Source organism: Urocampus carinirostris, chromosome 19, assembly GCF_059441175.1.
Source record: "Urocampus carinirostris isolate Australia breed hairy pipefish chromosome 19, RoL_Ucar_1.0, whole genome shotgun sequence".
Lineage (NCBI taxonomy): Eukaryota > Metazoa > Chordata > Actinopteri > Syngnathiformes > Syngnathidae > Urocampus > Urocampus carinirostris.
This window is the reverse complement of record NC_142367.1, coordinates 9,891,599-9,918,244: the sequence shown is the minus strand read 5'-3', so window position 1 is coordinate 9,918,244 and position 26,646 is coordinate 9,891,599. Positions and strand designations below refer to the sequence as shown.

Below are 26,646 nucleotides of genomic sequence, written 5' to 3'. Positions count from 1 at the left end.
TGAAAATAATTAAGGTGAATTCAAGTACTTTTATAAACAATGAAATAATAATAATATAAATCAAAGAAATAAATTAAACACATTTAAAGCATCAGTACTTTTTTGACAGGCTCTGCAGGCAACTCAAAATGTTGAAAGAATCATATCGGACTTTCCATAAAACCCTCCAAAAACTAATTTTTCAGGAGATGCAAAAAACTTAAAAGCCTTGTATGAACCTTAAAATGTATCTATTTTAGCCTACTATCAAAATTATTAAGTTGGATGCGGCGCTTCCTGTGGAGAATGACGTGTCTACTCTCTTGTATGATATCACCTCAGGTTTAACTTCGTTTTTATATAAATACATTTCAGAATGTTTAGTTGTTTTGATACAATTGAAGATATGCAATTAAGCGATCCAGTTTTTTATGTTTTGCCCAGTCCTCAAAATAAAAATGACAACAACAAAGGTGCATAATGTGCACCTTATCTGGGCCACAAAAAGAGAGCAATAAAATGCAGCATGCATTCATAAAAATTAAAAGGGCAACCTCTTAAAAAGGTAAGGAAAAGAAAATCACATGAATACAGTTTAGGTTAGATTTCTGTGCAGTTATTTCCTCTTTTTACCTTCTGGCTCAATGGCCAATCACCCGCACCCGCCAGTTTGCTACCTGCCTGGCTTGTGACGCTGCTCATTTAAAAGGGGCGGAGATTCGATCGTTCACTCACTCGGGGGACACAAGAAAGAAAACAAGCGAAGGTGAAATGTGCGTGCTTACGTGGGAGGGATTTATTTTACTGGTTCAATGTAGCCTAAGTTAGCGAAGTAAGAGTGCTGTTTCTTCTTCACAAATCTACTCAAGTAAAAGTAAAATGTTTAGTGATTCAAAAATACTCCCAAGAGAACAAAATGTCATAAAACTTACTCAAGTAAATGTAATGGAGTAAATGTAACTCGTTAATACCCAGCTCTTCACCTCCACTACACTAGGGAGCAGTGGCACTCTCATTGGCTGAGTGTTTTGTTTACATTAGCTTAGACAAGGAAGTTTGATGAAGCGTTCGTAGTGGTTCACTGCGACCACGGTGGTGCAGACGAGGAAAGAATGGATTACCGGTACTCGTTATGTTAAAACTGTTGGCAGCAGACAGCGTGAAGCCAAAAAAATATGAGCATTTTTTGTTGTTGCACTATTGTTTCAATGCAGTGTTCTTTTTTTTTGCATTATTATAATAACTTAGGTCAGTTATCTAAGCACTATATTCTATTTTTTTTTCTCTTTTACCTATTTTTCTCTTCAAAGTCTTTAACACACGTGTTTCCCTGGAGTGCCGCCTCCATTCTCGTTGCATATCATGTTTCACAATGTTGATATCAATTGTCTCATCTCATCTCATCTCATCAGCCGTACCGCTTATCCTCATCAGGGTCGCGGGGGGGCTGGAGCCCATCCCAGCCATCTCCGGGCAGTGGGCAGGGGACACCCTGAACTGGTTGCCAGCCAATCGCAGGGCACACAGGGACAGACAACTCATTCGCTCATTCACACCTAGGGACAATTTGGACCGGCCAATTCACCTGAAATGCATGTTTTTGGAACGTGGGAGGAAACCGGAGTGCCCGGAGGAAACCCACGCAAGCACGGGGAGAACATACAAACTCCGCACAGGAAGTCTGGAGCTGGATTTGAACCCACAACAGGTTCCCATGACATGAACTGTGCCGCACAAGCGCTAACCACTGCGCCACTGTGCTGCCCATATTCTTTTCTATTCTATTCTATAAGACTCTTGACTTTTTTCAGTGAAAACGTATCCAAAAGGTTTTGGCATGGATGGAGGTGACGTGTTACCACCAATATCGAGCAATCATTGTTTTTTCCCCACAAATATTATTTGATCACTTAGAGGCACTGTTTTCTGTGGTGTGTCTTGGGCAGGTACAGCCTGGTGCCGCCCATCCCCCTCCAGGCCAACATTACCGCACAATAAACATAAAATGAGAGGCATCTAATGTAAAAAAAAAAACAAAGTATAAAGGAAATAATACAAATATTAATTTACCTTTACATTGTCTTTTTGGTTTAGCAGTGTTCAGCAGTGTTTTTTGCCTGGTGTTTCTTGAAATGACGTCTTCTTTTGCTGGCTTTTGACAATCAGTCGGAAATGGCGCGAGGCAGATGCTGTCTCAATGAGCGATAGCTCGACCTGTCGACACTTTCTTGGGTGATTTCTTTCCACAAATTTTGAGATTTCATGGAATTTCGCCAACACGTCATTTATTTGGGTTGATGCATACCTATCAACCTGTACGGTTTTGCCGTACAATGTAAGTTTATTATGCAGACGTGTACGAGAAAATCTGTATGGAAAAACGCAAATTTGTCAATTATGGGTACCATCCGGTATACACAAACTATCACGAAACGGCAAATCAATCAAGTCAAACGAGTTCGCCGTGGAAGCCTCTATCTCGGTATCGTTTTTTTTGTTGCAAACGGAGCGAACAGTTTGATGTAGTGAAAGGAAGTCCGGCTCTTTTTAGAGGACCGGCTTTTTTGGCTCAACTCATTAAAGAGAGCCGTCTCTCAAACGGCTCACTTGCTTTGATGCATTATATTACGAATTATTATGTTGTATAAAGAAGTTAAGAAAAAAAGGAAGTATAAAATGAGAAAATGAAAAAAGACAGGTTTGTGGTTATCCTTTTAATCAGTATATTACCAACAATATTTTAATTCAGAAAATGAATTCATAATTTGAATAAGAAAATTTATTATTTTACTTAGTTATAGTTGCATGTATTTTTTCCTTCTACAGTGAACGTCCAAGCTACTTAATTTTTTATAATAATCCTCATTCATGTCGAGCAACTCAGGATCTCACAACAAAATGTTAATTAACAATATATATGATTTAACGAAACACATGTACAATATAACACGTTAAACTACATATATAAACACGTTTGAAAAAAATATGGTGTACGATTATTTTGTATTTTGTAAGGGAAAATATGATAGTTTGTAAGGGCATGGAGCCCTGGAGCTTGACAAAAATGAAATGTGAATTTCCCTTCGGGGATGAATAAAGTATCTCTCTATCTATCTAAGTATGTTGATGTAATGATGGCTGCATCTCTGAACTCCTCCTGCACGCGGTGTTTATTTTTATACCTTTCTATTATCTCTTGCTTTGTTGTGATGGTCGGAAAAAGTCTCTTCATCTTCTTTTTTCTTTGTCCACTTTCTGCATGTTTTTCAAATTTGATTTGAAATGATCAATAACGCCATGTTTGCAGTTCTATTTGCAGACACTAAGAGGCGGCATTTTCCCATACCAACATAACCGGAAGTGCCTCGCAGGGATTCTCCGGCTTCCCAAAGTGGAGCACTTTTCTCTTTTTAATCTCGACTTTTTTTCTTTGCCTGGGTGTTCCCTTCATTCTCCAACTTTCTTTCACTTCATCCTATTTTGTTTTGTAAACTACGACAGCAAATTCCCTTTTAATATCCAATTTCCTTTCCAAGCGCTGTCACGTCTTTAATTTGTTTTATTTTTACGGACTTGTTGATTTTCGACAGGCGTTAGCCGGCTAAGCTAACTTAGCTAAACTAAGCTAGCCAAGGCTCCACCATGCAGGCCATTAAGTGTGTGGTAGTCGGTGACGGGTGAGTTTGTCTATATATTATGTATTTCCAACTCCTATAACACATATCGTCGTAGTCAAATGTATAATACATATTTTTATTTTATTTCTGTTGACCCATATAGCCTCTAATGGGAGAGACAGCTGTTGAACCACGTCATCCACCACTTCAATATCACTATAAATGCAAATACTCTCAATTTTTTTAAGTGTGTCATTCGCAATGTTAAGCAATAATTCCGTTTTTAATTAATATACAATGCTAAGTTTATAATGTGACCATTTTAGTTGACCTCTCTAGCAACCTTTGGACATGGCGAAATAGACTTTTGATTTCGATCGATTATTTTCTTGAATTGTCTCCCAAAAATGTCTACTAAGTTTTCAAGAGGAAACCTTTTGTATGTTCTTTTGTGCGCCCTCTCTTCATACTCCAAAAGTTTTATAGCCATCCTTATCTTGTATTAAATCCCGCAAAAATCAAATACTAAATGATTGTCTTTGTCATTCATTAAAATGTAGTATACAATGCATACAACAAGATTAAACGTGGTTCTCCAGGCTAAATACGTAATAAAGGACGGCACTCCAGCAGAAATATGTAATAAAGGACTTAAAAGAAAAAAAATATATTCTGTGTATATATACGAACATACATATATATATATATATATATATATATATATATATATATATATACACGTTCGGTTGAATAATCTTTACAAGATTTTTTTTGGTTTACCGGCCAAAATATTTTATCCTGATTATTATCCTGTTTTGATGGGGTGGCCATTTTAATAAACAACCCTCGACTCATCATAAAGGGGAGCACTGTGATGAAAGAAGGACGCGATCAAACAAGAACTAAAAGCATTGGCGGAAATAAAGAGTAAAGGCAGAATGTCACAGTTTCACTTTACCTCCAGAAACCTTGTTAGAATATGATATGGTGAAATTGTGAATGTGTTTAAATGCTGTTAAAAGTTTTGATAAAAATTGTTCAAACCTCATACTGTTAGAATATGATATGATGAAATTGTGAATTTGTTTAATTGCTGTTAAAAGTGTCAATAAAATTGTTCCAAAAAAAAATCCCGTTTTAAATTCCACTAAAATAAAATTTCTTGGCAGAATCTGTCAAAACTAGAAAAGCACTAATCACATTTTTTAGTTCTGTATTGAGTAAATGAGAACAAGAATATCTTACCGATTTATAGAAAAAATTGTGTTAGTATTTTATTTCTTTATTCCCTTAATTTACAAAATGGTGCGGCTAAGGCCACTGCACTATTTTCATTGTAATATTTTCTGGGGAAGTTGAGCCATTCTATAATCACTACCGTGCAAACATATCCTATACTAATATTAATTTTATCTTGTTTTTTTCTTTTTTTAATTGCATGTTTCCCAGAACGCCACGTCAAATCTTTAAAGTGACTTTTGATATGTTGTCATCAACGACAAAGTCCATTCTACTATTTTGTATCATAAACTTGATATCAGTAGGACTTTTTTTTACCTTTAAACACAAACTCATTGAACAGTTTTCCTTATATTTTTCATGTGGAGCCCAGTTTTTAAGAGTTTGTTGGATATGTTTGTGTTTAAATATCTGCTCACTTACTGGCTTGTCATCAATAGAGTATTGCCATTGGTCACAACGCAGTGTACGTTAGTAATTACCAGATTATGAGCAGCACTATATGTTTATTATGTAATAAAAGACTTGAAAATATGAGACAAAAAAAGAGTTGGCTAAAGAAGGGTAATAAAATGGCCTCTATTAGTAATACTGTGATAAAGGTTTTTTTTTCTTTATTGTAACTAAAATAAATACCAAATGTCATACATTCTGTATTCATTACAAATCAATTGTAATATTGCAAACATTTTAGTATTTTAAACTTGCTGATTAATTGATAAGACTACCGTACTAGTATACTTTTTCATGATACCCTAATATTTTAAGGTAGGTTATTTTTAATTGCATGACTGCAATATTGAAACTATAGGACTCTGTTTATTTGTCAAGAATCCAGAGTGTATGAAACTGTTTTATCAGCATTACTGATGATAACGAACTTAATCACAATGGCCTAATTTTCTGAGATGGTCCTGAAAATAGTGCAATGACATGAGCAGAAACAAAAGTTAGAATAGAGAAATAAAATACTTCCAAACATGTCCGTGGAAATTTTAATGCCTCAGTGAACCCTAATTGGTTTTAGAATTTGTGTGGAAGTTGGTATGCCAGGAAACTGATTGTTACCTCAAGCCTCCAAATTGCAGTGTCATAACTGTGAATCAAGACAGTGTAGTAATCTTCTTTTGTTTTTACAGGGCTGTTGGTAAAACATGCCTCCTCATCAGCTACACGACAAATGCTTTCCCCGGCGAGTACATCCCCACGGTGTAAGCCAAACAAGAACACAAGGACTTTTTAAAACCTCCAAATGACTTTTTAATGTATTTTTTTCATGTCTACCTTCAGCTTTGACAATTATTCCGCCAACGTGATGGTAGACGGCAAGCCGGTGAACCTCGGCCTCTGGGATACGGCGGGACAGGAGGACTATGACAGACTGAGGCCGTTGTCCTACCCCCAGACCGTACGTGCACTCGCTTTCCATTTTTATTTTAAGTCACTGGCGAGCCCAGACTATAGCATGCACGCTCAGCAATTTGGAGCCTCGTATCCATAGTACCTATACACGCTCTCAAAGGCAGCTGGATAGAGTGAAAGAAGCTGTTGTTGACTGCCTTTTGTCATAGCTACAAATCTGCCTCTGTGCTCCCGGAAAGTGGGAACTTTTTCAATAGGGCTGCAATGTTGTAAAGAAAACAGATTAGACGAAGAACTAAAATGCGAGCAAACAAACAATGGGCAAATAACGTTCCCCCAACCAATTTACAGTAATGACAATCTCGGTTCAACTTTCCCGTCTGTGTAATCTAATGAAAAACAAATTTGTTAGATGCTATCATGCAATTAAAAACATCATAGATGGGTGAACTAATCTACATTTGCGTGCATATTAACAAAGCAACCATATAAGTATTATTGTATGCACTCACACAAACAACGATGACATTGAAGGTGGGGTGTGTCATTTGAAGTGTCCATAAAAAAATTAAAAGTTAAGTATTTTCTCTCTGTTGGCTGCGGCTGCATCGGCTCGCTACAACGGGTCAGGTGCAATCGACATTTCGTTCTGTGTACATTGTTACACAGAATGACAATACAAGGAAATTATTATTATTATTATTACTTAACTCTATTATACCAGACCGTTCATGTAAAATTCGCAGAAAATCCCAGTCCAAGACGTACTCAACCTAAATTGAATGCTGTTCTTGAACCATTTGTAGAATATGGACGGTTTTGGTCTCTTTTTGTCTCAACCTGAAATAATCACTTCAAGTGCTACTAACATTGAGTAATCTGAGTTTGAACATACACGAATACATTGTTTTTATTCTCGCCTGATTTTTTTTTTTTATTATTTTTATTTTTTTATTTTTTTTCGCCATCAAATGTCTGGAGATGAGTGTAGCATGGGCATCTTAGCTGGAAAACAGGTTTAACAATGGCTTGGAGCACAAACTAGTACCATGTCAAATTCTATCACAATCTGAAAAACCCAACGTTCTATTTTACACATACTTCTAATGCTAGGTCTAGTCGTTTCCAAAAGTGTTCATTTCGAGACGACCAGTTCACAGCCCTAAAAACTTTGTATTTGTGTATTTTACTTTGGCTATTTTTTAGACATTGTAAAAAAGTTTTAAATTTTTGACTTCTCTTTCCAGAAGTCATTCACTGATTGTGCACACTTTGAGCAAAGCTGTTCAGGGCGGAACACATTAGGTAGGATAAGTGGAGGCTGGGGCGTTGGGGGGTAACATCATGATTTTCCCTGCAAAGTGTTTTTTCTTTCTATTTGTCAGTGTAGCATGAACAATTGTGATGGGAAGAGGCCTTCTTTCAAGGTGGGGTGGGTAGTTTAAGGTGTCCTTAAGAAGTTAAAAATTAATCTCTCTGTTAAGTATGTGTAAACAATGCCCGACTGAGTTCAAAGAGCCTTTATTTTTTCCACCGCGCCTATCTGCTATTGTCTTACTTTTACCCTCTGTGTTTTGGCCACAAGAGCGCTACACACTGGAGGAAAGGAGACTCGGGGAGAATTTCACATACTTGCAGCGTAACAAAAGGAGTTTTACAGAGCCAGAAGATAATGTCAGAAAGTATCACATTTTGAAGTTAGGACATCACCTTTGAGTAAAGATCAAACGCGAAAATAAACCCCAGAAAGATAAATAAAAAAAAAAAAAAATTACGAGCGCGTCTAAAAATCCACGTACTTGCCCCCGCTCATCATGAAAGAGCAGACTGAGGCTGCAGTGATAATAGAAGGCAAGGCAAGTTTATTTGTATAGCACAATTCATACACAAGGCAATTCAAAGTGCTTTACAGAAATGGCAAAGAGGTTGAAAACACACAATTACAGTTAAAACATACAATCCAGTAGATGGCGGCGGTGAAGTTGCAGATATGTTAAACTCCACATTTGTAAGCACATGATACATCCAAATGTTTAGCATATTTAAAGATTTACCCCAAAAAACGTTCACAACGTTTTGAAAAGTGGGTATACTTTTTTGATATATTCCTACACAATGTATTGCTTTCTTTTTTGTAGGATACGTCCAAATCAAATAGGATCTTTGGGTTATCTTGCATATGTATCGGAAATGGGTGGTCAATAAATTATTCTTACTGACAATTAATTGATTAATTGAATTAAAGAGCTGAGTTTATTCTTTTCAAAACTCTTCTCACCTTTTTGGAGCACCACCTACGTTTTTAGATCATTATGTCAGGAAAACGGATGGAAAAACCTTGTTTAGTTATTCTGAAGTGTGGCTACCAAACTTTGGGTGAATTCTTTTTACCGTTTTGATAGTTCAATTTACTTTAATCAAGACACACACACTCTTGGATTTATGGACTTTTTTTTTTAATGATCTACTGAAAACGCTTGAATAGAACACAAAACAATAAGAAGAAAATAAAACTAAACAAGACTAAAAGTTGAGAACATAAACTGGCACCATTTGGATTGACAACAACATTGGCTTGATTATAATGTTATAATGTCACACCAATACCTAGCAACAACGAGATGTTCTGCGAAGTTCTGCGTCAATGAAGACCCAGTCTTTATGTCCTCGGCGATAGAGCGATGTGAAATCCTGGTGGGCTTGAGAGCCGGTTGGGAAGAGGACCACGGGATGCAGAGTGTTGAAGGAGAGGTTGACTGCTGGTGGCTTGAGGCTTCTCTGAGGTCGCTGGCTTTGTCCCACTGGTTTGGTCGTTAGATTGATCAAGCTTGGCTGCCGACCTGGCAAGGCTTGCCGTCTGCCTGTTGAGCTGAGACCTGGCCAGAACCTTGGCCCAGCTTTTTCTTCTGTTAGGACATCCCTCCTGCCTTGTTGCTGGCCAAAATCAGACTGCCCTTGTGAGGTGAGACGTGTACCAGTTCTCTGTTCCGGTCTCCTTGGGGGTGGGCGGACCCCCTGTGGTACAGTGGTCACGAAAACCTTTGATGCGCAAATGAGGCCAACGCCCACGTCCCCAACCTCACATTCCAGCAGTAACGGTCAGATAACATGTATGTGATTGACTTCAAACACCGTATTTGCCTCACAAGTTTTGACATTGTTTGATCATTTTCTGACATTGAAAAACTAGATTCTGACCAAACGTTGAATACTCTACACATATTTGCAGGTGGATAGCACATATATGTATGAATTTTTGTTTATTGTCAAGTCTGGGGGCGGCAGTAGCTCAGGTGGTAGAGCGCTCGTCTTGGGATCAAGGGATCCCAGTTCGAATCCCGACTCGTCTGTGTTACATGTCGAAGTGTCCTTGGGTGAGACACCGAACCCCTAATACCCCCAATAAGCAGGTTAGCGCCTTACATGGCTGCAAGGCCGCTATTGGGAAATGTGGAGCACATTGTAAAGCGCTTTGGGAAGTCATTTACTTGAAAAGCGCGATATAAATGCAGATCATTCCATTTCATATTGACAAACACTTGGATTTTTGTTATTGTTCTATATTTATAGAATATTCTGTGACTATCTGTCCAAAACTTCAATATTCAAAAAAGGGAAGATAAAAATGTCTAAGAAATCTAATGAATCGAAAAGATAGTCAACCAATTCATGATTTAAAAAAATAACGGTTAGTTGCAGCTTTAGTTATTAAAGTGGAAACATTTCTCACTGGAAGTAGGATGCTTTTTTTCATGAAAGCCACAGCTCTCCAGCGGAAGCAAACTATTGCATTCTGCACTGATCTCACACCGCATTTAAAGACCATAACTGTATGAGATGTACCCCTTTAAAATGAAGGTTTTCCTGTCCTTTTAGGACGTGTTCCTGATTTGCTTTTCCCTGGTTAGCCCCGCCTCTTTCGAAAATGTCCGCGCTAAGGTGAGAATGCGGCTCTATCTTCCTTGTGACCATTTTTTTCCGTCTGATTGCTCACCACCAATTGCGTTTGCTAAAAAAGTGGTACCCCGAGGTGAGGCACCACTGTCCCAACACACCCATCATTCTGGTGGGCACCAAGCTGGACCTGAGGGACGACAGGGAAACCATCGAAAAACTGAGGGAGAAGAAACTGTCGCCCATTATTTACCCTCAGGGCCTGGCCATGGCCAAAGAAATAAGTAAGTCATGCACCTCATGCCTGATTTCCAGGCAAAAAAAATTCATGTCCTTTCCCGCAGGTGCCGTCAAGTATCTGGAGTGTTCGGCTCTGACGCAACGCGGGCTGAAAACCGTTTTTGATGAAGCCATCCGGGCCGTTTTGTGCCCACCGCCCATCAAGAAGCGAAGGAGGAAGTGCAGCCTTTTGTAAAAGCCGCTCCAGATTTCAACCCATAACAGTCAAGAGTTTGTCACCTTGCTTTTTTATTTTTTGTTATAATCACTGCTCTTGATAGCTCACACTAAGTACTTCTTAAAAATTGGCAGTAATTCATTTTAAAAATGTTGTCTCTTTTCTATGTGATGACGGGATAATGAAGTCAGTGGAGACATTTTTACTTTTTATAGAAATTCCAGAGGCCTTCATGATAGGAAAACCTTGTTGAAGTCATTTTTCTTATGATTGTGTTGAAGACCTCTTTTTTACCTTCTGGCTTTTCAGTCAGAAAAGTGTAAAAAGAGAAAGACTGATTCTATTTTCTTTGTCATTTGCTTGATGAACGGAAGTGCATTGCATTTTCCAGAATTTTTGTTAACTCCTGTTTCCTGGACTTATTTTTATTTAAGAAGTGTTTTTGCGGCTCTTTTTATAGTCTGTTTCATTGGGTTTTTTTTTCTGTTTTTTAGAAAAAACAATTTTTTTTCATTACTATTCTAATCTTTTCTAGTCAATAAATGCTTCAGACCCTAAGAAATTATTCGGAAAAACAGAATAACCTCTCTGATTTTATATTTTCAAGTGATGTTAACATGCTCTCAATAGAATACTTTTGTTTGATAAAAAAGAAAAAAAAATCATAAGTACTAGAAAATATTTTTGAAAAAACATTTCGAAAAGTAAATGAAAAAATCTGAAAAGCACAAAATCTGAGAAACAAATTGGAATAAAAACATTTTATTAAAAGGGTAAAAATAAAACCCCAAATAACTTGGGGGGGAAAAATCACACACAAAAAAACTTAAATATTTTTAAAAATTAAAAAAAGCAGAATATAAAAAAACAGAAAAGCGAATATTCCTTAAAACGGACTACACCAAAAACCCCACTAAAAATAATCATAAAAACAGGAGTTTTTAATGGTTCAAGTCAATGCAATATGCTTCTGTTCTTGATGCGTAACATCCCTTTAATGACGAAGCAATTGACCGCTTAGTCGAAAACACTCCTTACGTAATGTTTAACAGAACGTGGAAGTCTTTTCTAATTTAAATTCTAATCTTAAACGCCGAGATTGTATTCCTTCTTTTTCTTTGCATTAACATGTCAACAATTGTGTACATTATGACTTCTAATTTTACCTAACATGGTAGAATATCTTGTTTTATAAGTAAATAAAATACAAAAAAACTGGGAAATTCCTGATGTGTGCTATTTATGTTTGTGTTTATGATCATTTATAATCCGCAACAAACACATAAAATTGAAGTTGGGTGAGTTTATGATGGATTTGTGGAATTCCAGCGATCCAGCACCAAGTTGGCGCTGACTGCGTCTTCAACAGCCACTCCTGTTTTCAAAAATAAGATATAATTATGAGTGTAAAATATGATGATCATATAAGCTCACCAAGGGATTTAAACACTGTTGTTTTCTCTTTGAGTGCAGGTTTTGTTCCGTTGATAACTTCTCCGAGCTCTGCAAACACTTCCACCTAAAGAAAAAGAACATTAATTTGTCTATAATAGCAGCCTGGGGGGGGGGGAAACATCGAACCCCGGATTGGATTATGTCGCCAGACTCCAGCATGGCCCCCTCCCTGCTGTCCACGTAGACCACCGCCCCCTTGATCAACACGTCATCCAGCTCTCGCATCTTGGGTGTGCAAGCCCCCACCGCTGTAACATTATAAAGTTTGATACTGGCAACAGAAAAAAACAAAGGATCTGGTGCCTACCTGCCACGTGAGCTCCCGCTTTGACCCACTCCCCAAACAGCACCGGCTCTGAACTGGAGGTTACCGTGACGATGACATCGGCTCCTTCCGCCGCCGCTCGGGCGGAGTCGCAAAGGATGACTGGACCACCGACGGTGCTCCTGAACAGCTCCATTCCTTCTTTCCTGTGGCCCCACACTCGCACCTTTTGCCAAGGTACAAGTTTCTCCTTTACTGAATGCTTCACTTTCTTAAAATCGATTGTACAATTTACACTTGGAATTACTTTTTGGTATGTAGGACAGGAGTCGCAAAACTTTTTCCTGTGCGGGACACATAACTTATTCCAGAGGCCGGGGTCAGTTTGTGACAGAAAAGTGTGACGATTTCAGGAGTTCCTTAATGTAAACATTTATTGTTTTCCATAAAGTCTCAATCAAATAATCCCTCTTGATTCTTCACAGATCAAGTCAGAAAATACAAAATAACCAAATAACCGTCTGGATGTGTCCCAGAACAATGGTATAGATCAGTGATTTTCAACCACTGTGCCGCGTCACACTAGTGTGCCGTGAGAAATTATCCAATGTCACTTTTTAAAATGTTATAAAACATTTATGAAACATTTTCTGCAATTATTATGTCATTGTCAAGTGTCTGTGCTGTAAAAACAGGCATATTATAGATTATATTGGAATTAAACGTACTGTTCAGTGTCATTTTATAACATTTTTGGTCAGTGGTGTGCCGCAAAATCTTTCCAATGTAAAAAACATGCCCTGGCTCAAAAAAAGTTGAAAAACACTGTTATAGATGACTTGCGAAAAAGCTGATTATTTCATCACACTCTTTCCAGGGTTCTTACAGGTGCTTGAATTATGGGAAAATGTTTGACCATGACTGAAGATGGAGTGATATTTAGATAAAACCCAGTGCCTTTTTCCATGTTCTCTATCATAGGTAGTCCTGTGTTACGAGGTTGGCACAGTAGCGTATTATGATTTGACCGATAACGGATAATAGATAAATGATAAAGAATATAGAACAATAATCCTTACAAAATCCCATTACAGTATAACCGAAAACATACCCAGACTTTTGAGTTTTTTCACAAGTTCAAAAAAGTGCATTGAATGCTCTCTAGAAACTTTAAGGGGGCCAGACCAAACGTGCTAACGGGCCGTATTCCGCCAGCAGGCCGTAGTTTGAGGGCCACTGATGTAAAGGTTTAACTAGGGATTTTAGAGGTCCTTAGATTTGTTAAACTTTAAATACTTCCTGTATTCAAATTTACAAATGAGTGTACTACTACCTGGTGGTCGGCAGGGGAAGTACAATAAGAAAACTTGTTTGATTCTAATCCCATTTAAGTGTATTTAAAGCAGGGGTTACAGACGTTTTTAAAGCTGGGTGGTACTTTTTGTTACTGATTGGTGCGAAGGGCTGCCATTTTTTTGTATGCATTTCTAAAATAAATTACATTATGACAACATGTTAGTTAGAAAACGCAGTACACCAGAAAATCGCAATGACCCTGTGCTACTCAGGTGTTCTTAAGGGGGCTACATGGTCCACGTGACCCCTGTTTTAAAGGGACATTGTGGATTATTTAGTGCCCCCTATTGGTTCAAAAACAATTCATTGAAAGAAATTGTTTTGAATAGGCAAAAATACAAGGCAGCACGGCTGCGCAGTGGTTACCGCATGTGCGGCACATTTCTGGGGTCATGAGATCGAACCTTCCTGTGTGGAGTTTGCATTTTCTCCCCGTGCTTGCGTGGGTTTCCTCCGGGCACTCCGACATAACATGAGGCTCACCTAGAGGGAGCTGACATGTTTGCCCAGCATCTTGCTGCTTAGGGTAGCCCCACAAAACCAAAACCGGTCACTTTGAGTCACCAAGTTGTAATCTTCCTTGTGCTTTGTAGCACTCGTTTTTTTGGTTGCACTACGCAAAGCATAGACATCTTTTGGCCAAATATTCTAAAGTTTCCCCTTAAGGTATTCATTTTACATTTGATGTTGCCCAATTTGGCTTGATCAAATGTTGATGTTTGACTGGAGAGGTAAATAATCAAGCACATTTTACACATTAGTGTGCTGCTACCTAGAGGTCGGCGGGGGAAGTACACTAAAAATAAACCCAGTTGTGTTCTAATCTGCTAAATAAACGTGTTTCATGTATTGATTTCCTTTTTTAATGTTTCTTTTGATGTAGCGCTAAAATGTATTTGTTGATATAGACTGCTATTTGATGAATCTGATTAACTAAGCACATTTAGCTAATCAGAAAGTCAAATTATCAGACGTGAAAATGGGTCAGGGCTTAAAAGATGGGAAACGTTTGGAAAAAATACCATATTTGTGTATAACACGCACCCCAATTTTTCAAATGTAAAAATTAGTTTACAATTTTGTCTCTCTTTTTCTCAGCTCAGAATGAAGACTGAAAGTGATAAACATTGCTGAATACATGCGGCCATGGTTAAATTCATTTATTGACAAGTATGAACACAATACCAAAATAAAATGTACAATCTATTTTATGTCCATTAAAGTCCGATTCATCCTCAAATACACCAAAGACTTTCCTTCGTTGTGCTTTTTTTGCATTTATTTATATTTTTCAGGATGACTTTGTTTTCTCTATTCTCTTATATTTGTCCCTGATTAAAAATAGTATGATAATGAGATCAAATCTAATGCGTATAACACAGAAAGAAATGCAGCAATCCTGCTCGTGCTAACTACACTGATTTTAATTTCAGAATCCCCCTCCCATGCCACATTGAAAAAACTTCTAACATCTATACAATTCACATAGGCCACCCTTTTTTACTTAAAAACTAAATTTCTCCAAAAGCTAAGAGATTTTCCTGTCCAAATGATAAATTCCACCGCATAAGAAAAACATGACGCTTTACCTATCTTAATTGTTCAACCTTGACAGAAGAGTTTTATGACAGATGTAAAATATTAAACGAATGTTGTGACTTTTGAGCACAGGTGGCATAGTTTGTGCTCATGGGTCACCTTAGCTTGGAGAAAATGGCCCAAGTACTTCCAGTTGTAGAGAAAAAAGTAATGATTGAATGATGTCCTTTTTATTGACAGCTATTGACAACAAGAATCCATTTTCCCCAAGACCTCGCAGTGAATGACTTTTTCAATTAGTTCTTTCATTTACATTGGAAGGTAAGAGCAGGCCATAGGTATTTAAACCCGAACCCGCCGGATTACCTTGATTTGATAACCGAGCCCGAAAAAAAACCCCCGAAGCTTTTGTATGCAGCCAAAGTTAACACGAAGCTTTACTCTGGCCGTGCGTATAGAAGCTTCCCTACTTGCTACCATTTGACTTACGAAAAACGGTAGATCCGATCATTTTCTTTTGGGATGTCAAAAAATATCCGGGCATTGCTGTAAATTAGATTTTGTATTTTGTGCACCTTTTTCCGAGTAGAGGACAGTACTGTAGTGCTTCTTTGCGCCGTGTGGCGCTGTGAGATGTCACTTAGCATCCACCCCAAAGAAAAAATCCGGCTTCTACTTCCTAGTTCGTGTGTAAACATTTTTTTACTGTATCTCCAGTGCACTAAGAACTTTGACATTTTTATTGTTTAATATCTCATGCATCCATTCAATATGGTTGGTGTAGTGTGTAAAGAAAAGGCGAGCTGTTTCTTTTGAAATGAAAGTGGAATAAGCTTGATGAGGTTGAGAAAATGGTTGGATTGCTTTTTTTCTTGAAGCCCATCTTCCACAAGTAAGTTAAACTTCACTTTATTTATTTTTATAGAGAATATTATTTTATAAAATGCTTATTTTTGAGTACAAAACAATACAGGAAACTTGTACAAGCCTTAAACATACAAAATATAGCACTGAAGCATCTTACAAACAAATTTAACTTACGAACGATCGTCCGGAACCTATCTCATTCATAAGTAGGGCAGCTTCTCTACTTCAGCGCCTTACTGTGTGTTTCGGCTGAAATACGCAGTTTGGGGTTAACTTGGGGCCAAGTCCCTCAAATCAAATGTGCACTGCAAGCGCAGCGGCAAAATGAACGGTTTGGCGCCAAAGTGCAGCGGATGAAAGTAAAAACTGAACGAAATGGCACCGAAAAGAAAATCAAATTCTGCAGATTAGAAGCTGCAAATAGTCAAATATTTGGCCAAAAAGCAGAAAGTTTGTAAGCGTTTGGCTAGAAGTGGAAATGACGTCCGACGTGAGGGAGGTGGAAGGAGGAAACGACGCGACTTTCAACCCAAAACTGAGGAGGAAAATGTCTTTAGATTTAGTGATTTGGAGTTATACTAATAGTTTGGTAAGCTGATAGTTTGGTAAGCATTGGTCTAAGTAATTACTTGAGTAAAACTAAGTGCATGATGTGTCAATACTCCACAAAGGGGGAAAAAAAAAAAATAGAGAGAAGCCCGGCTAGCCCGATGTAATGCTTGACATTTTAAGCCCTCTCCATTGAGGTCGGGCTCAGGCCCAAGGTCTTACCTCTACTCTACATGATAACCAAAAACTCTCCAGTACCTCTTTAAAGGAAAACATCTCCGTGAAGACACGGTAGTGGCTCACAGCTTGCTTTCCTGTTCCCAAGATGGCCAACACCTCCGCTCGGGCAGGCATCAGAAACTAAACTCCCCCAAAAAAAAAAAAATGGTTTTGCTGGGTGACTAGAGCAGGAAAAGTAGAGCACAAAACCTTGGCGGAGATGGCCGAGGCGGCGGCCGTCCTCATCTGGGTGATGACGTTTCCACCCATAACCTGGATTCGGGCACCATCATGAAACTTCTTTAAAATGGTTTGGAACCCTCACCTCTACCTGTGCTACTCACGGCCTTCAGGCTTCCACTGCCGGGGTCCAGCAGCACCACCGTGGCCTGGATAGGGGGAAGATTGCAATCTTCCCGCTTGTAGACGCTCACGAATTTAGTGCACAGGATTCCGCTCTTTTCCATGTAGCTCGGCATTAAACATACGTATCTGTGCAAAAGAAATTGGGGGAACCATTATTATAGCTCTTTGCACCTAATTCCATAGAAATTAGGTTGGTACTAGCAAGCCAGGTACAAAAAGATAATAACATACTCTGTTCCCAAACTCCAGCCTGTGGGCCGTTTGCAACTCGACCATTATATTTTAATGGCCTGAAAAATATAGTGAAAAGTACTAGGAAAATTGAGGGAAAGCTAGTAAAATCTATAAACGAATCTTAACGAATATATATTTTCAAATAATGTCTCTTTGACCTAATACTATTCTACTATATATATCTTAGTCAAATGAGAAAAACATGGCTGGAAAAAGCAATATTTTTCCCATATTTTTTTTTTTGTACAGCCCTTTATCACAAAAAGTCTCAAAGGGCTGTAGAGAACACAAAAACAACAACAAACACTAAATAAAGCAACAGCTATATCAAATATTTTTGTGGGAACGGGAATACTTTCAGCAAAATATAGAAAAAATAAATATGTAACTTGGTTTGAAAGGAATCCAAATGCCAATATGATCCAATCAACAAATTAATAAATTTAATTTAAAAGTAGATTGAAATAATAAGTTAATTCAGTTGCTTTAATAAACTATAAAAAAATAGTATAAATCAAATAAATAAATTACGCCCATGTAGCACCAAGTACCACATTTATCGCCCCAATACTTATCGTAACAGACTGCAAGCATAATAATAACAAAAATAATAATAGTATTAATAAAGTAATATAAGCACTGTAAGCCTAAATCCACTGTGTAATCACTATATCCTTAGGGATGTAAATGACACAAAAAAAGGCATCAGAAAGCATTTCATTATCACACAATTTTTAGGGTACCAGAGACAAATGTTAGTGAGATAAGATGGGGAAACAAAGTTGTCCTGAAAGATATAAATAAACAAAAAAATAGCACAGCGAGGGGAAAAAAGTATTCAGTGTAACTGATGATAAAACAGATTCTAAAAGACAATGAATACGTTGATGAATACGTGAGGCCATAATTAAAAACCTTTACTGACTAATGTAAATTATCTACACATTAACACAATATTAAAATGAAATTTACAATGTATTAATCTAATGCCCTTAAGTCCCAAAAGCAAGTTAAAATAAAAAAATATGTCTGTATTAACAGTGCACAAAATTATATGCTAGTGGAACAATAAATAAAATTGAAAATTTACATTTTTTTTCTCCATTTTACTTGAAAAACAACATAAAAAATTTAAATAAATATTTTTAAACATTATTATAATTGTGCAAAAAGAAAATACAAAATACATATCTGTATATATCAACAAAGAGCAAAATCGTCCGTCAGTGGAACAATGAATAATATATACAATTGAAATATTTTAGCAATTTTACAAGAAAAATAAGTTATTGTGAAAAAAAAAAAATATATATATATATTTGTATAAACAATGAGCAAATTTATCTGCCAGTACACCAATAAAAAAAATACAATAATTAAAAAAAATATACATAAATATATATTTGTATGCAAAAATGAGCAAATGTATCTGCCAGTACACCAATAAATAAAATAAACCGTACAATAAAAAAATCTCCATTTTTACTATAAATCTAAGTTAACAAAAATGTACTGTATGTATGTGTATGTTAACAATGAACAAAATTATCTTCCAGTGAAACAATGAATAAAATAAAAATATACAGTAATTTTTTTAACTATATAGTAAAATACAGTCCCAACGTCTTATCCTAAGTTTATTTTGGTCATTTGTTAAAAGCACTTTTTGCCTGTCATCTGTGAGTCCCCGGTTGTGTGTTGTGCTGCGTGTTTGCAGAATTTAGCAGTTAATTCCCTTTACCATATAGTTCCTCTCACTCGAATAAGCTCGTAGTGACGGGATATTTGTCTTTTTTTCGAGAAGCGGCCTCTGCAGATTGTTTTTGTTGCTTTTATCCATATATTAAAAAAATTATTATGTTGCACGAAATGATTTTTGACGGTCAAATAAAGCCCAACAAGAAAAAAAAACCAGAAGAATGCAAACAGAGAGAAAAAGAAGAAATAAAAAAGGAAGAAAAATGACTAAAAGGCTAGAAAATTAAAAAGAATACTAGAAAAATGAGGGAAAGAGCAGGAAATACTTAAAGAGGAAAAAAGCTTGAAATAAAGTAAATACTTTTGTTTATTTCCCCCCCAAAGAAGAAAAAGAAAGGTAAAAAGAATGGAAAAAAAGGTCCCCTCACAATATAACCTCCTCACAGATGCCTTTCTTGCCATTGGCTGGTATATAAGTTCCTGTTGCGCCTTTCCTGAACTCCGGTTGCAAGTGAGCAGAGCTTCTCTGCTGTAAAATGTGTGAAAACTAGGCTAGAAGCTCACTGTCTCAACTCGTTTGGAGGCCTTCATGCTGATGTACACTGTAATCGAAAATCTCACGTCTTATTGGCAATGACATTGTCATTAACAAAGTTGCAGAGGCCGGTGCTTTGCTGAGGAAGATTTTACAGTTTTAAGTAGCCGATTTTAAATGTGTGTAGTGAGGCTACTTTATAAGTGTTTTAAGAGTTTAGTGAAAAGCCTAACAATCTGTTGGAAGACAGATACAATTTTGATTTCAAATTAATAATACTAAACACAGGTAAATGTTTTTGTCTACATAAGAATATTTAAATGGTTTTTCTTTGAATTAAAATGGTAAAGTGTGTTCTGTGTATACTTGCATTTCTACCCCATAAAAATGCATCGTAAGAGCTTGCTGATGTTCCATTCATGTTTATTTCTCCTCCATAGCGAAGTGGGCCGGCTTCGGCCCTGCATGGGAGGTTACTTATTACTACTTTCTTGTTTACATTCCATTATTGATTGTTAGGGATATGTCAGAGTGTGCAGTTTCCTTATGCGTGTGAAGATAAGCAGGACATTGTGGTTCAGCCTTTGAGCAGATTTATTCCTCAACAGCAAGCAGACAAGTACACAGCTCCATTCAATACAACACGGCAATCTACAATGAGCAAAACGAAATAGGGTACGAGCATAATCACGTCACACAATGGAAAACGTCTTACCGCAATCATACGGGTGAGAGCGCTATTAAATTGACAAATCTTAACTGGTCATGTCCAAACGGTTGATCTGAAGCTCATACAAGCGAGAATCGCGGGTTTACTCCAACCTTAACCGCGTACGACTCCAATTCAATCCGCAGCTCCAAATGTGCAACGCATTTCCTCAAAAACCCAAAAATATGAAAAATAATCCTGACATGGTGTTCCGAAGGGTTTAATACTTGGCCCCCTTCTTTTCAGCTCTTACATGCTTCCATTAGGTGATATTATTCACAAGTATAATATCAGTTTCCATTGCTACGCAGATGACACTCAACTACAGTGCATCCGGAAAGTATTCACAGCGCTTTACTTTTTCCACATTTTGTTATGTTACAGCCTCATTCCAAATTGTATTAAATTAGTCTCTTATCTCAAAATTCCACACAAAATACTCCATTTTGACAATGTGAAAAAGTTTTTTTTTTTAACTTTTTTTGAATTTATTAAAAATAGAAAACTAAGAAATCACATTTACATAAGTATTCACAGCCTTTCCTTAATACTTTGTTGATCCACCTTTGGCAGCAAATACAGCCTCAAGTCTTTTTGAATATGATCCCACAAGTTTAGCACACCTATCTTTAGGCAGTTTTGCCCATTCTTCTTTGCAATAAGTCTCAAGCTCAATCAGGTTGGATGGGAGACATTTGCACAGCCATTTTCAGATCTCTCCAGAGATGTTCGATCGTATTCAAGTCTGGACTCTGGCTGGGCCACTCCAGGACATTCACGGAGTGGTTCTGAAGCCAATCTTTTGAGATCTTGGCTGTGTGCTTTGGATCGTTGTCCTGCTGAAAAATGAACCTTCGCCCCAGCCTAAGGTAAAGAGCGCTCTGGAGCAGGTTTTCATCCAGGATATCTCTATATATTGCTGCATTCATTTTTCCTTCTATCCTGACTAGTCTGCCAGTTCCTGCTGCTGAAAAACATCCCCACAGCATGATACCTAATTGGTATAATGGCGGCGCCCTCTGTTGGCTGCGGCTGCATCGACTCGCTACAACGGGTCAGGTGTATCGACATTTCGTTCTGTGTACATTGTTACAAAGAATGACAATTCAAAGGAAATTATTATTATTATGCTGCCACCACCATGCTTCACTGTAGGGATAATATTGGCCTGGTGATGAGCGGTGCCTGGTTTCCTCCAAACATGGCGCCTGGCATTCACACCAAAGAGTTCAATCTTTGTCTCATCAGACCAGAGAATTTTGTTTCTCATGGTCTGAGAGTCATTCGGGTGCTTTTTGGCAAATTCCAGACGGGCTTCCATGTTCCTTTTACTAAGGAGTGGCTTTCGTCTGGCCACTCTACCATACAGGCCTGATAGGTGGATTGCTGCAGAGATGGTTGTCCTTCTGGAAGGCTCTCCTCTCTCCACAGAGCAACGCTGGAGCTCTGACAGAGTGACCATCGGGTTCTTGGTCACCTCCCTGACTAAGGCCCTTCTTCCCCGATCGCTCAGTTTAGAAGGCCGGCCAGCTCTAGGAAGAGTCCTGGTGGTTCCAAATGTCTTCCATTTACGAATAATGGAGGCCACTGTGCTCATTGGGACCTTCAAAGCAGCAGAAATTTTTCTGTATCCTTCCCCAGATTTGTGCCTTAAGACAATCCTGTCTCGCAGGTCTACAGACAGTTCTTATGACTTCATGCTTGGTGTTTGTGCTCTGACATGCACACTCAACTGTGGGACCTTATATAGACAGGTGTGTGCCTTTCCTAATCATGTCCAATCAACTGAATTTACTGCAGGTGGACTCCAATTAAGCTGTAGAAAGATCTCAAGGATGATCAGTGGAAAAAAGATGCACCTGAGCTCAATTTTGATCTTCATGGCAAAGGCTGTGAATACTTATGTAATTGTGATTTCTTAGTTTTCTATTTTTAATAAATTCAAAAAAAGTAAAAAAAAAACTTTTTCACATTGTCTTAATGGAGTATTTTGTGTAGAATTTTGAGACAAGAGATTAAATTAATACAATTTGAAATGAGGCTGTAACATAACAAAATGTGGAAAAAGTGAAGCGCTGTGAATACTTTCCGGATGCACTGTATATCTTCCGATGGAGGAATCTGCCACACTAAATTGTGGAAATTTGGAGGCCTGCCTCTCTGAGATAAAAAAATGGATGTCACTCAACATCTTGCACCTTCATTTTCCTTATGTTGAGGCTTTTACATTTGTCCTTGCCCTCATTTAGGTTTTAGATCAGCAGATGGCGTAATAATAGTCTGCAGTTTTCAATCATCTGTTGTCTGTTCAGGCCTTGGAGACTCTTTGTCATTAGCGCTACACAAATAAACATGACTTGACATTGCTTGCAGCAAACTCACCCGTGATATTTCTGCAAAGGTAAAGTCGACCTTACAGGTTGTATCACTTCCGAACTGTCCCTCCGCGAGAAAAGAGCCAAAGCTTCCTCCAGACGAGGGATGAGCTCTTTGTAGTGCAACAGACCGGCAATTTGCTGCTCTGAAATCACAATCGGAGGCTCGGCCATGCCTGCAACTCTTTTGTTAACAGTTATTCTTGTTTTGTTGGCTTTTGCAGTCCGAGTTACGCAATAGCCCGCTCAATAGCAGACCTATACAAGGAGGCGGCGGGAGCCTCCGCCCCCTGGGTGTCAGCTATCACTTGGAGGATGCTTGTAACTTATTTGGAACGAGGGAAATCGTTTTGCCACTAAATACATGGTGCGTACACATTTTCTTGGTCTAATTCAAGCACTTTTTTAAGGACTTTCAAAGCTAATTCCCCCAAGAAATCTGGTGTGAATCATGCATTATGAAGAGTTACTAATATATCTGCGATTTATACATGCCATTTTTAATGTATGTGCATTTATTGAGGAAAAAGGCAAATATATATGTATTTGACAGAAAACTCTCCCATGGAGGTGTTGGATAAAAATGACGGGAATATGTTGCAGTTAAATCTTCTCGTTACAATTTACCTCTAGAAAAGGCTACCTTAATTGCCATAATGAGTCAAGTATGTACCTGTCCTCTTGGGTTCTACCCGTAGGAGGCGATAATGCTTCATAGGACAATGCTGTGAATAACGAGGGAAGAACAAATGCAATGGAAAAGTAAGCCACCAGAGAGCAGTGTGTCATTTTTAAGCAGACTAGAGAAACATGGTAACGATTTCAAATTTAGCGCTTCAAACTAAAGGACATATTTTTGAAAACATTAAAATTCAAGCATTTAAGGATTATAAGCACCTTTGCAAAATCGGGAAATTTATTTTTCTGCAGAGTAATTTGAAAAATTCCAGTGTCCATGGTGGACTTTAGTATTGCCGTGGAGGTACAGAACTTTATTTTCTGGTGATCTCGTATGTCGCATGCATCCCACCAATTATGTCAAATAATTTCATCATGTGTGTGCACATACAACACTACATGTTAAATATAATTTTAGATGTGTGCAGATAAACATGTTTGAATTGTGTTGAACCTGGGCAGCTCGGCGGCGCAGTGGTTAATGCGTGTGCGGCACAGTTCTGAGGTCATGAGATTGAACCTCCTGTGTTGAGTTTGCATGTTCTCCCTGTGCTTGCATGGGTTTCCCCCGGGCATTCCGGTTTCCTCCCACATTCATAAAACATGCATGTCAGGTTAATTGGACGGTCTAAATTGTCTCTTGGTGTGAATGAGCGAGTGAGTTGTCTGTCTCTGTGTGCCCTGCGACTGGCTGGCGACCAGTTCAGGGTGTCCCCTGCCCACTTCTGAAATCCACAATGTCCGTAAAGATAGCTGCTTCTGAAAAGTAAACATTTTTTTTTTTTTTTTTTTTTTTATAAAAAATGTTAATTATTACTCTTTATTTTTTTTTTGCATTTTCTTTTAATACAGTTTGCTCTGGGTGCAGTTGTCTAACATTTCATTAAAGGGGAATTTTGTATTATTTACTGCCTCCTAGTGGTAAAGAAAACTTCATACAGTAAACAATAAATATTGATTTGAATACTAAGCAAAAATACATGAACTATATAATTGCGCATCTCTTCAAATACTATTATGTCAAGAATGCCCACTGCCCAAAGATAGCTGGGATGGGCTCCAGCACCCCCGCGACCCTACTGAGGATAAGCGGTGAAGATAATGCATGAATGGATGGATGTTGCATACTTTAAAAAAATAACGCTACTATCAAAATGATTTGAAATAATAATCTGAATTGATAACAAAAATGCCAGATAGGTCGACTTTGAGACGAAATTTATGGAGTTCCCTGGTGTGTGGAATATTTTGGAACATATCTACCTATCTATCATGAAGAAACTTGAGAAGGGACTGCACAATACACAAAGAGGTAAGTATTAGTTTCAGGAGCGAGCAGCAGCAAGTCAACTGCAGGAGAGAGAGTGGGAAAGGTGAGAGGAGAGAGTGGGAAAGGTGAGATGGCACAACATTCATTTGGACAGGTTACTTAAAATTAGTTTTACCTGGTTATATCAGTATCAGAAATTATTTTCCCCCCATTTTATTAACACTCCACTTATTGAAACATGAATATTTTGTTTGTTTGTACATGATTCAAATTGAATCTTTTCTTCCGGCGCCGTCACGAATGGCAGCCACTCCAGCAGCTCCCGTGTTATTTTTGATTGTTCTCAGCTCAGGGATGCTGCTGGAAATGTGAATTTCCCTTCGGGGATGAACAAAGTATCTATCTATCTATCTATCTAAGTTATGGATAGAACGACTCAATGTCTGTATTTTAATATGCAAACTGTTAATAGCTCTTTACTCGTATTTATGCTCGTTTTTGCACTAATTTTACAACCGTAAATAATTCCTACCCTTATACATTAAGTTTTTTGATCCTGAAGTACAACATCTGCTCATTACATTGTTATCAATGACCATTATAATTACATATCTATGTAAACCTTACACTGAAAGATCTATAGACTACAATCCCAATCATACATTTCAAATACGTCATTTTTAGCTGGAAATCATCTGAAAGTTGAGAACCGAACAATTTTTTTTTTTTTTTTAAGTTTATTATAAATCAGGCAATCACATGACAAACACAGGGGTCAAACGAAAAAACGTGTCACGCTCCTTCCCTTGATTATATTTAACTGGAGTTTCCATTTTACACAAGGAGTCTCTCAATAGCCATCTGGACCGTCTGGATCTGGGGCTTGAGCTGGGACCCTTCTTTGATGGTGACTGAGGTGGCGATGACAGGCCTCGACACCCCACAGGCGCGACCTAGGGCCTGCTTGGAACGGACAAAAACGTACGGGACGTTCTTGTCTTCGCACAGCAATGGGAGGTGGAGGATGATTTCCAGTGGTTCAGCATCAGCTGCCATCACAATGAATTCCGCAATGCCTCTGTTCAGGGTCTTGGTGGCTGGACATGGGAATGATTGGCATGAGTAAAGGTAGTGCATGCAAATTCAAGATTTCTTTTCAAAGAACATACCAGAATCGTTCAACAAAGAGATCCTTTACCTTCATTAGCCCCCTTTCTCAGCTGCTTATAGTTGGAAGCTTGCTGCACCAAATCCAGAATGGTTTTAGAGAGCACGGCGTCGGCCAAAGGGTAGGCCTTTGGGTTCACAGGGGCTTCAGACTGTACACAAAACAAATGAAATTAGTAATCGACAAAAATTATCTTAAATCAAGAATATTATCCCAGTACTGGAAAATACGATTAGCATTAGCATCTCTATGCTAATCACTCATTTGGTAATACTCACCATTGTATTTCGGTATTTTCGTCCCTCTCGGCGAAATGCTTCACGGAGGAGTTTCCCTTTAAGTTGATGATAAAAGAACACCAAATTGAAATTAAAAGGTTTCTTTTCTTCACTGTGGCGGAACGCACGAGTCTCGCTGTTCGTTTGCTTCACGTGCGAAATGGGGCGCATGCGCTGTTCTGTTGAGAAGGCGACCGGAAATCACCCTTCTTCTCCGGTGGTTCAAATTTAATATTTTTGTGTCTCCTTTACTTATAGATATGTAAATGAACCACTAGGCTTCCTGATATGATAAACTAGCAAATAAAAATAACTACACTGCCTTACCCATTCAAATTTTTAATCGATGTTTACATTGTGCGCATGCGCAATGCTATTATCAGGGCAATGAGCGATCACTCGTTGGTGGCTTGAGGTGCTACTTATCTGTAAAATAACTGCTTCGTTTTGTGAGAAAATATGAACTGCAATAAAACACAACTTCAGCGTACTTAATCAACTGTTTCGATATTATTTCCCTGTATTATTATTTTCCGT

At 38.0% G+C, this 26,646-nt stretch overlaps 3 protein-coding genes across 4 annotated transcripts; 1 reads left to right on the top strand and 2 right to left on the bottom strand.

Annotated features, from left to right (window-relative positions):
* Positions 1–3,339: 3,339 nt before the first annotated feature.
* On the top strand, positions 3,340–11,771 carry rac1a (Rac family small GTPase 1a). Its single transcript, XM_088324372.1, has 6 exons — positions 3,340–3,656; positions 5,975–6,046; positions 6,126–6,243; positions 10,074–10,136; positions 10,216–10,375; positions 10,436–11,771. Exons 1-6 carry the CDS (start codon positions 3,622–3,624, stop codon positions 10,564–10,566), a joined length of 579 nt encoding a protein of 192 aa, XP_088180498.1. The 5' UTR covers positions 3,340–3,621; the 3' UTR covers positions 10,567–11,771.
* On the bottom strand, positions 8,059–22,986 carry crym (crystallin, mu). 2 transcript variants are annotated; one of them, XM_088324370.1, is made up of 8 exons: positions 22,723–22,986; positions 17,143–17,290; positions 17,009–17,071; positions 16,838–16,939; positions 12,311–12,494; positions 12,130–12,251; positions 11,983–12,067; positions 8,059–11,923 (listed from the first exon to the last, which is right to left on the bottom strand). In XM_088324370.1, exons 1-8 carry the CDS (start codon positions 22,887–22,889, stop codon positions 11,853–11,855), a joined length of 942 nt encoding a protein of 313 aa, XP_088180496.1. In that variant the 5' UTR covers positions 22,890–22,986; the 3' UTR covers positions 8,059–11,852. The 2 variants fall into 2 exon arrangements, with proteins under 2 accessions (XP_088180496.1, XP_088180495.1); XM_088324369.1 differs by having other exon boundaries at positions 11,983–12,251.
* Positions 22,987–25,381: 2,395 nt separating this feature from the next.
* Positions 25,382–26,479, bottom strand: LOC148347213 (NHP2-like protein 1). Its single transcript, XM_088324373.1, has 3 exons — positions 26,110–26,479; positions 25,862–25,982; positions 25,382–25,760 (listed from the first exon to the last, which is right to left on the bottom strand). The coding sequence occupies exons 1-3, from the start codon at positions 26,278–26,280 to the stop codon at positions 25,498–25,500; spliced, it is 555 nt and encodes a 184-aa protein (XP_088180499.1). The 5' UTR covers positions 26,281–26,479; the 3' UTR covers positions 25,382–25,497.
* Positions 26,480–26,646: the final 167 nt, after the last annotated feature.